This window comes from Natrix helvetica (assembly GCF_964273705.1).
Source record: "Natrix helvetica genome assembly, chromosome: 3".
NCBI classification, from domain to species: domain Eukaryota; kingdom Metazoa; phylum Chordata; class Lepidosauria; order Squamata; family Natricidae; genus Natrix; species Natrix helvetica.
In genome coordinates, this window is record NC_138549.1 from 131,034,682 (window position 1) to 131,045,229 (window position 10,548).

Here is a 10,548-nt window from a genome sequence, read left to right on the forward strand (position 1 = left end):
TTTCCTTTTTTCCTCTCTACTCTCTTTGTACCTCTATAAATCTCACTAGTATTGCCCCATTGAATTTTGTTTTCCATTTCTTTTTCTACCTTTTAAACTTCTTGCTCATTTATGTTACTTGTCTGTTCCCCTTCTGTCTCCACTTTCAACAATTTTTCTGGTTCCTTTTCTACCTCTTTGTTACCTTTTAATGTTGCTCGTGCATTTTTTAACATTTCCAACAATCCCTCAAACATCCCACCCTCCATGATCAATTCTAATACACTTTTAATATCTTTATATTTTACCACAATTGATTTAGTCCTTCACCTTATTTCCACTTTTTAATATCAGGTCCCAAAATAGTCCAGTCCTTTTCAAAAGTTTTTTATTTTCTTCCAGTGTAGACAAAATGAAGCCAAATAAAAAAGGCGGATCACACACTCCTTCGACTTCTTTGTTTCAAAATGGTATAGTGTTTCTTCTCTCCAGTAGGTGGCTTTTGTTGTTCCTCTGTTCGATCAGGTCATTAATTTGTCGAAACTTGCCCAAAGTCAAACCAAAAGCTCAAAATTCATACTCAAATTGTCCTAATCTTCCTTTTTATAGTTTTTATAGTTTTCCCAGTTCCAGTTTTATTAAACAAATTCTCCTTCGGCTTGGAATTTTATCACCAATAGCTTTTCCCTCCTTTCTTTCCGCCCTCTGTATTCCAAGTGACATTTAGCTGCTAGCTTAGCTCTGGAAAACTTTTAAGCACCAGCATTAGTTTCTCTTAATCTTACATTGGCCAATCTTCCTCCGCATCTAACACTCCATCTGTTCCCCCGCTCTTGCATCAGTCTTGTTCCAGATGCCCCGGCTCCAGAGCGGTCATTCAAAGATGGCTGCCACCCCCACCGCTGATCTTTAGAGACCTTCTAATCGGACCTGCTGTGGAGTTTTTCTCGCTCTCCACAGTTGTCTGAAACGCCTCTCCTTGTGCCCCATCCTTCAGGATGGTTCTGGTCCGCAAAGGACCTCTCAACAGCGGTTTGCTGGCTGGGTTTTCATGTAGCTCAGTGGCGCTCACTATTTCCCCCGTCGTTCTCGCCGTGACATCAAGCGTCCAACCATTTTTAAAAAATCTTTTTGGATTTCTCTATTTTATCCTGGAAATATCCCATTGTATAGATGATAAATACCACGGTAGGCAATGAAATAAGAGAAGTGCAACTTTATTTTTTAAAATGACAAGAATAGTCAAAGATTCATCTACTCAAGATATGAATATTGTATCTTCTGTGTTAAAATATGCAAAGTGTGCAATGTTTATATATCATGTCAGAGATCACAGGTTGTTTAGCAAGAAAAATTAATACAATTTTCATTCTCTTCAGTTGCACCATAGAAGATCAAGGGTACGATTAGTAGGAGCGAGGAGCTGAGGCAATTTCTCCCTATTCATCACTTAAGAATGTTTTGAATATAAGCAAAAATGTGCACATTTCCTTTTAGCCACGCGTAATAGAAAATTATTTTAGGGGAAAAAAGATGTTGGTTAAGTGATATCTTTAATGACTAATTTAGGACCAAGATACTATTGAGATGTGGGATAAATATTTGATTTTTTTTCTCAATAAAGATCTAGAAAGTTTTTGATTCCCAAATTACAGTAATCAAGTTCCTCGAGAAACACAAAATATATGATGAGCTGATATTCTAATACTGGAGGAATAACCTTTTCTATAACTATACATTCAATAAGTCTGCTAACCTGCATGTGTAATTTTAGCATGAGCTAGCTGGAGATCCTGAATTTTAATATGATGAATTTTATGTTCGTGCATGGCTTATGAAAATATTATCTTTCCTCCAATTAAAAAAAAGCAGTTCACACTTCTTACACAATGAAAGTTATACATCCTCTGATCTGTTAAATTTTTCAATATAACAACTCAAAAGGATTGGAAGAGCCTGACAGAATCTAAAGCCAAATCTTATCCCTGAGAAAATAATTTTGTAAGTAAAATTTAAAATTTATTTAATAAGGCTTAATAAGGATAGGTATAGAAGGGTTTGCAAAGCAGATCACAGTGCATAGCAGTGAAACAATGCACTCCCAAAAATCAAAGAAGCAGCAGAACTGTGTTTTCATATGAGGTAAGAGTCTCTTTGGTCTATTGTAAGATATGTCCTCAGTTTCACATACCTTAGTATTATCCAGAAAACTGTAGGTTAAATTAACAAGCATTTCTATTAGTGAAAAAGTAACACCACAGTTTGTATCCAAAGTAGTTTTTGTACAGGTGGTTCTTGGTTAATGACACCAATTTGGACTAGAGTTTCCATTGTTAAGCAATGTGGTTGTAAAGCACTTTACATGGCCATGTCCCTTAGCGGCAGCACTTCCAGTTAAGCAAATCCTGCAATGTTAAGCACAATGTCATGTGGTTACCATGTATGACCTTTTGCCAGCTTCCCCATTGACTTACTTCTTGGAAGCCAGTAAAGAAGGTCATAAATGAGGATCACATGACCATAGGACTCTGTGACATAATTGCAAGCTGGTCATTGAGCATCCAGGTTGCAATCATAGGGCTATAGAGATCCTGTGACTCCTGGAACTTCAGCAATCAGTCAAGTACCACTTGTTTAGCACTGTCATAAAAGTGCATGGTCACTGAATGAGTGGTCATTAAGCAAGGACCGCCTGTATTGAAACAAGTATGTCAAAACTCTGGAGCACAACTGAGAGATAAGAATTGCAAAGATGGGGAGTAAATAATCCCTTTCTTCATTCTATTAACACTATTCTTCGATCAGGGAAAGACACTGTTGAATACAATCCTATGGATATGCCAACATATCAATATTTTTTTTTAAAAAAATAGTGGTCTGAAAAACAACTTTGTTTAAAGCTGTACATTTTTCTAAGTTGCAGATCACAAAGCTGAGATTTAATTGAAAATGTTGAGTTAAAGTATAAAAAAATAATAAAGTTCTTATTTCCATTTTAAAGAACAACTTAGCTTTAAACATCATAGCTGTAAGAAAAGGCAACTAATGTTCTATGTAAACATATCAGTCAATAAATTATTTAATATATTCTTGTCTAAAACATATAGAACACTGATAAAACTGAGGTATATGAATTAATAAATACATTTTAAGTTAAACATTTAACACTACCATGCATTTTCACTTATTTTTTTTACAGAACACTGTTTGCAAAAGACAGATCTCCATTTTTCATTTATAAAGTAACAATTTCCCAGCTATGAAAAATGTTCAGTTTTTCATTTTCATGATAAGATATTGTTCAATGAAGTCGACAAAAATATCAAATTCTCCTATTGCTTTGTAGACTCCTTTGTCTTGTAGCTGATGAGAAAGAAAAATAATTACAATATTATTACTAATAGTACTATCAATATAATAGGAGTTTTAGGAGTTGCTTTGGTTAGCTTTCTGGATACAATTCAATATATGTACTAGTTTTAATCTTTAAAATCTTACAAATATTGGCTCCCAGATAACTTCAAGAACACCTCCTCCATGTAGCATTGATGCACCCCATATTTTTGTCCTGGGTAAGAATGATTACAGTATCCCAGATAATGGAAGTAAAGGGAAAAGGGGCTTGGGAGGAATGTTGACTCTGGTTCCTCCTTGTGAAACAGTCCACCCCAATACAGGTTTGTTCAGGCATTGTCCTTCAATAATTTCATAAATCTATGAGGATGGAATGTTTCATAGATCTTTTGAGATATAGTTGTTGTTTTGAAGCTGGGGATCTGCGATGGTTGTATTTGTGGTTCCTCATTTTTATGTTACTTTGTTAACTATTGTTTTAATTTAGATTTTATGTGTTCTTATAATTGTAAACAGTTTGATCTGATTATGGTGGTCTATAAATATAATTAATAAATATTGTAAAAATGTTCATTGCTGTTATACATGGAATATTTGCTTTTGAAAGTATGTTGTGAATTGGTTTGGAGAGGACTTTTTAGCTGCATTCTTTATAAACTTAACGTTCTATTGAATGCTTTGAAATGTTACTTTAAGCTACTCTATTTAGGTTTTAATTCTGAAACCACTATCATGATTTGTATGGTGTGTGTGTGTGAGTGTGAGTGTGAGTGTGAGAAAGAGAGAGGTGGGAAAGAGATTTTTTTCATAAAATGATCTGGAGGATTCACATTAAGGATGACTTCTCATGCAAAACTTGGGTCAAACAAGCTCTTTCTTTTGCTCTTCCAGATGTACACAAAGATTCTCATAGATAATGACAAGTTTTCTTTGAACTGCAGAGATTCATAAGGCAAGTTAAGTAATATAATTCAGAAATTTACCTTTTCATACGTATCTTTGACAGCCTTTACTGTTTTATTCTTCTTTTCACAGATGAAAAACCTATGCTGTGAGAAGGAAACATAAAAACTTTTTAAACTTCTAAAGGACAAGCTACATGCCCTTAGTTGAACAAGGAAGATGTACAGGTAAATGCAGCCTCTTTGAACACAAATATGTAATAAATGGATATTACATATACACATTGTGGTGTTCAACTAGGTTCCATGAACAAGGAGAGATACCTCCTTTGATGCTGAGGTTATATGTAAAAATCCAGAATTTATTTGTAATCAGTTATGCACAACTATTTAACATGGAAATATATGCATTCCTTTTTCATGTTATTAATAATTGTACTTTATATCATCTAATACCTAGAGGTTATAGTAATAATATACTAGTATAGTATAATATAGTATAGTATAGTATAGTATAGTATAATATAGTATAGTATACTATAGAATAGAATAGAATAGAATAGAATAGAATAGTTATACTATACTATAATAAAGTAATAAAAAGTATTTCACTGTTTACCCACTTTTACAATCCCATGCTTGCTCCTTTTTATTTTAATCCTTTCAATATAAAGAATATTTTTTCACTTATAACTATAATGAAGTTTTAAGTGAAGACACTAATATAAATTTCTGTCTAATTCCACTCTTTGAACCAGTCATCTTGCTGCATAATTTGGGCTAGTTTCCCTGGGCATTGCTGGGAAGTGGAAATAAGAATGAAATCTGACTAAGGACTAATTTGAATATGTATATACAAATATTTGAAATATTTTTATTTCACAAATAGGTAGCCCAAAGCCCAAATCAATCAATTCAAGGCCCTAAAATCAGAGATAGTTTAATGAAAGAAGGAACATATATTTCTTGATTGCATTACATTGTAGAAGGTGCTTTTATCTTTGAGATAATCAATTGGCCATTGTGAGAAACAAAATCCTGATCTCCATGTGATCCAGCAGGGCTATTGTTCCAATAGAAGAGAATATACTGTATTTTTTGGACTAGAAGGTGTACTTTTTTCCCTCAAAAAAGAGGCTGAAAATCTGGGTGTGCCTTATACACTGAATTCAGCATTTTTTGCCTCCCGAAACCCCGCCCCTTCATCAAAATGGCGTGCATAGCCTTTAGGAGGCTTCCAGAGTGCTCCAGAGGACTGGGGGGGGGGGGGGGAGAAAGAAATGAGCGAAAAACTGGCCATTTTTTGCTCATTTTTGCTTCCCCCCCACCCCCAGCTACAAGCCTCCTAAAGGCTATTCATGCCATTTGGTGAAAAACAGGCCATTTGGGGGAGGTCTACAGAGTGCAAAAACTTTTTTTTATTTGCCTCTTCACAAACTTGGTGCGCCTTATACTTTGGTTCATTTTATACTCCGAAAAATATGGTATGTACTGTGGCTCAGGGTTAAACTGTGGAGTCCTTGATACTTTCTGAGCTTGGTTGTTACCTAGTCAGGTAATTAAACAGCTAAAAGCAAACAGCCAAGCTCAGAGAGCAATGAGACCCTACATGGCTATTTTTAACACTGTGTTCTTCGAAATGACTTATTGTCATGTGTAAGCTGATGAATATGCCTTGTCCTCAACTGAAGACTAGAAAGTAGTGTTTCCCATCTATTCTGCTAAGCAAAGGCTTCCTTTACAGAATTGCGTTTGCATTCTGAGTCATTCTGTGACCTGATGACACTCTAGGGAGGAGAGTACAATAAAACAATTCTAATACTTCCACCAGTTATAGTTCTGCATTTACAATCTGTAGAAGCATCTGCTTTTAGGTAAGAATTTTACATATAGTTACTTAAGAGGGATATCAGTTCTTAATATAGATTATATAATCCACAGATTCTCACAGGTGATGAAATGGCTACTATTTCACACAGACCTTATTTACTTTCTCTGCTTTATGTCTCTACTGCTTTAAACAAGATACACTAAAAGCAGCTTTATTCCTTCTTTCCCTTAATAGCTGTAGCCAAGTGTGGTTTCTGTAGCCTAGAACACTGTGCAGAAAAGGTTGCTAGGCACAAGAATGATGCGCTGAGAAAATTTAATGTTTTTAAACATTAAATGTTATGTGTGATTAATGCCACTAAAACATGCTTTTTAGCATTTTTGCTTAAATTGTTGAAAGTTTATCCACAAATGTGATTTAGGTATATAACTTTGGCATTTTTTAATTTAGATTTTCTTGACACACAATGTGAATTGATCCAGTGCAGATATGTTTTAAAATGATCTAAAATGCATTATTTCTGCATGAATAAGTGGACTTTCAAAGTGACTACACATTTATCATAATCCCAGTGTCACCAAATTTCTGCACTGTTATCTTTGATTTAGAAACTAGAGCAAATGTTTGAAGACATAGTATAAAAAACTGCAACCAAACAATGAAACATACCTTATCATAAAACTTGTGTTAATACCCAAGTCCATGTCTTGTACTTTGCTTATCTTATTGTTTCTAGCTGTACAAGGATTTCCCTTGCAAACAGACATAGCAAGCCAGACAATGAGTGCCGAAGGAAAGAAACCACAAATACTTACACAGCGTTTGATTAATTGTCTCAGATCTAGCAACATATTTCCAAGGAAATCTACATCCCGTTTTAGTGGGTTATCCGTAGTTACTTTGGGTAAGACATCTTCCAAATAAAAATGGATCATTTCTCCCACTGACTGGCAGCCCAAGTAACTCTGAAAGAATTGGAGAGAACAATAATGATGGGAGATGAAGATGAGATATGTTAACTCTATTCTAATCTAACAATAGAACACATTGCTATATCCTTTGACTCTAATCCATGGGTGGATAGGATCAAGTGAAAATATTAAAGTTATATTTAAACAGATTTTTTTTAATGCCAGTTGATAAATCAGAACTGGAAACTGATACCAGAAAAAAAAGTTTGCATGTGACTTGTGAAAGGGGAGCAAAGTTTTTAGCAACTCCTCCTCCCAGCAGATTGAAGTGTTGAGATCCAGGTAATTTATTATTATTTTGTATTAAATTTCTATCATCGGGTGCAAAATCATCTCCTAATTTATCTCAATAAATATAAAATTATTGCAAAAGTTTGATTATAACACATTTTATAATTCATCAGAAAATCTTTCTTTGATCTCCATTGTTTGAACCTTTTAAGAACAAATTGTCTAAAGCAGTAATCATTTTTCTGATTTTAAGGAACAAAAATGTCTAAATCAAACCATTCCTACCTTCAAATATTATCATTTATGAAATAAATAAAACATATGGAGTATCATTATATCATCAGTTTCTCTGGGTAACTTATACAGCCTTGTTTAATCAGATATCTGTAGAGTGAATTCTGACTTTTCTAAAATAGTTTATAAATGTATGATTTTCCCCATGTACTATAAATAAGTGAAAAAGGAAATAGGAAGTTGAGGGTTACCACCAATTTAGGATTTGGACATAAATAAATACATAAATACAATATGTATGTAATTTGTATTTTCAATCCACTTCATTACAGATTCATATAAAATCCTCTATTATGACATTTGATAGGTACACTAAAGAGATTTAGGCCTGCCAAGGATACTGTTTCATCATACCAGATTATACTACACTTTTTTTCTAATCTGGTGAAGGCAACTAAAATCTCACCTTGAAATCTTCTAGCAGATCCTGTTTTAATAGCACAGTGTCCAGCTCAGAATCTCTATCTTGCTATAAAAGTAAGTAATGAAAGAAAATATTAATTCAAGAAAATCTGAATTTTAATTTAATTTAGAAAGAATGTGCTACTATCACCTAACAACCAAGTCCTTTCTTTACCCATTTTGTGATTTATAAGGCATGGTTTATGAATCATCAAATTGTATGATGTGGCTTATTCAATAAATTCAAAAAATGCTCAAAATTTGTTTTTGGATATTTAATACATTTCAATTACCTTTAAAAGCTCTTACTTTAAAAAATACCAATATAATATTAAATATTATCATTTATTTTCATTTATGCACATCTGAAGAATATGGAAATAGTACTGTATTTCTAGCTATACAGAAAGTTAATTTTCAAAGATAAGTGTTTTTCAGACTTTGGCATTAATGTAACATTAAACAATGAATGTTATTCCAATCCCTTCAATAAACAATTCCCACCCTCAAATATATATTATTAGTCATTGTAATTTTATCTGAGAAGCAATTATACTATGCATATTTGTTTATTATGAAAAGAATTAAACATACTAGAAAATTCTCCATTTGTCATTTTCTTCCTTGGAGCTGCATAAAATCTCTTGATGAATTATGTGCCGAGCTACTGATTAGTAGTAGTACTTATTGTAGTTAGCAACAAAGAACACAACCATCTGTTGCTTTTCAATGTTATAGAAAGAAGCCCAGCCCCTTTACATTTCCTGCTTCCTAAATTTCTAAATGAAAAGAGCTAGAAGAACAAAAGATGAATATACTCACAAAATAATCCTTGATCTTGTTAAATGTGGCTCTTAACTCTCGGAGTCTAAGAGGGAGGTTATGTGAAAAGTGTCTACAGTCTATGAGCTGGGAATGTGCACTCTTGAGCACCAGCGAAAGCAGCATATATGCTATCAATGCGTTCATCTCTCTTCTGACCCTTCCTTTCTAGACCCACTGGATTTTGAAAGTTGCCATCACCTTGATTGGTCCCTGATTTATACCTCAAAGCAGGATTTCCTGATTTCGTCAGGATAATGGTGCTCAAACCCCAAATGTCATCTTCCCGTCATAAATTTTTGAACTGTCCCCACTCCCTTTAAAAGTGCTTATTGGAGTAGAACTTTCCCACCTCCCTCCCCTTTAAAAAAATTGCTTCTTGTAAATGTGTGGTAATGCTTGTGCTATCTTTGCTTCAATGGAAATACACTTTCCGTTGTGTTATTATTATTTTAGGTAAATGTCATTGTAATGAGAAAAAGTCTCTGCTAACAAATCTCTACAAACCTAACTGAATTATTTTTCCCTTACTAATCTACCAGTAGTGGTAAGCAAATCAATCTCAGGCTGTATTTTTGGGAAAAAGCCAACATTTTCCCAAACAACATAAAATCCCCAAATATATTTAAATATAAACAAAGTTTTATTTGAATAAAATAGGTTAATCATAAAGCAATTGATTGCATATGGGTGATTTTTGTAGTCTTGGAAACACCTAAGTATTTTATCTATCTGTATCTCTGTTATTCTCAAACTAAGACTAATAACTCTGCATCAAGTCTGTAGAAGTCTTTCTTAGAGATCCTTAGACAAGTTTCATCCAGGATCCTCTGAAGTTGCAGTGCCACTACCTTCTCAAACACCTTCCCTAAAGAGGGGAAATATTACACTCATACTGGACCAGCGTGGATCTGTCCTATGGTCATCTTGCTAAGACCTGCTGAATAGTTTCTATTTTAGATAATTTAGCTTTTGATTTATGATTTTTTTCTCTCATGTCTTCCTTGCCAATGGTTCTACTACCAATAAATGTCCTTTTCACAGTAATTAATTTTTATGATAAAAACAATTTTACCCTTTTCTTGGCTTTTAGTTTATTGTAAATTTTGTGGAAACCCATTTTTACTGATTTTTTTCTATTGTCATCTTATCCATTACATTAAAAGTATATTTGATGCTATCTCTCTGATGTCATTTCAGAACAAATGCAGCCTGATCAGGTTGTATTAGATCAGTTAAGAAGTCATTTAACCACTTTATAAGCATAGCCATAAATTGCTTATAATATACATTCAATACAGAGATAACCTTGTATGATGAGTTGGATGCTTCCAGTGGTGGGTTCCAGATCCCATTGCAACCAATACGCTGCAATGGGGCCCAGCATCCACCTTGGGAATGTGCGCAGCACGTGCATGCGTACTTACCGCCCGTGACGCTCCAGCTGCTCGGCAGAGCATCACGCAGGTGCCGTACTCTCTGTGCGCGTGCGCAAAAGCCCCGATCGGCTCAAATAGCGGTAAGGACTGGGTGGGTGGGGGGCCCCTCTGGAGCACCATACCGGAACGATACCTGATGCTCCCAGCAGGCACCGGTATGCCTGTACCAGGGCGTACCAGTCGTATCCCACCACTGGATGCTTCCCTCTTTGCAAATGAAAGCAATACAAACCTCCTGACATTTTTGACAGCGTAACTCATTTATTGTTCTGTATTAATGATTTCATCAAGATTCCTTTAAAAGTCTTACGTTTCAGAAAAAA

At 34.4% G+C, this 10,548-nt stretch overlaps 1 protein-coding gene across 1 annotated transcript; it reads right to left on the bottom strand.

Moving 5' to 3' along the window:
* Nucleotides 1–3,249: 3,249 nt before the first annotated feature.
* On the bottom strand, nucleotides 3,250–8,654 carry IL10 (interleukin 10; the record flags this gene model as incomplete). Its single annotated transcript, XM_081948148.1, has 5 exons — nucleotides 8,559–8,654; nucleotides 7,969–8,031; nucleotides 6,882–7,031; nucleotides 4,317–4,382; nucleotides 3,250–3,342 (listed from the first exon to the last, which is right to left on the bottom strand). Exons 1-5 carry the CDS (start codon nucleotides 8,571–8,573, stop codon nucleotides 3,250–3,252), a joined length of 387 nt encoding a protein of 128 aa, XP_081804274.1. The 5' UTR covers nucleotides 8,574–8,654.
* Nucleotides 8,655–10,548: the final 1,894 nt, after the last annotated feature.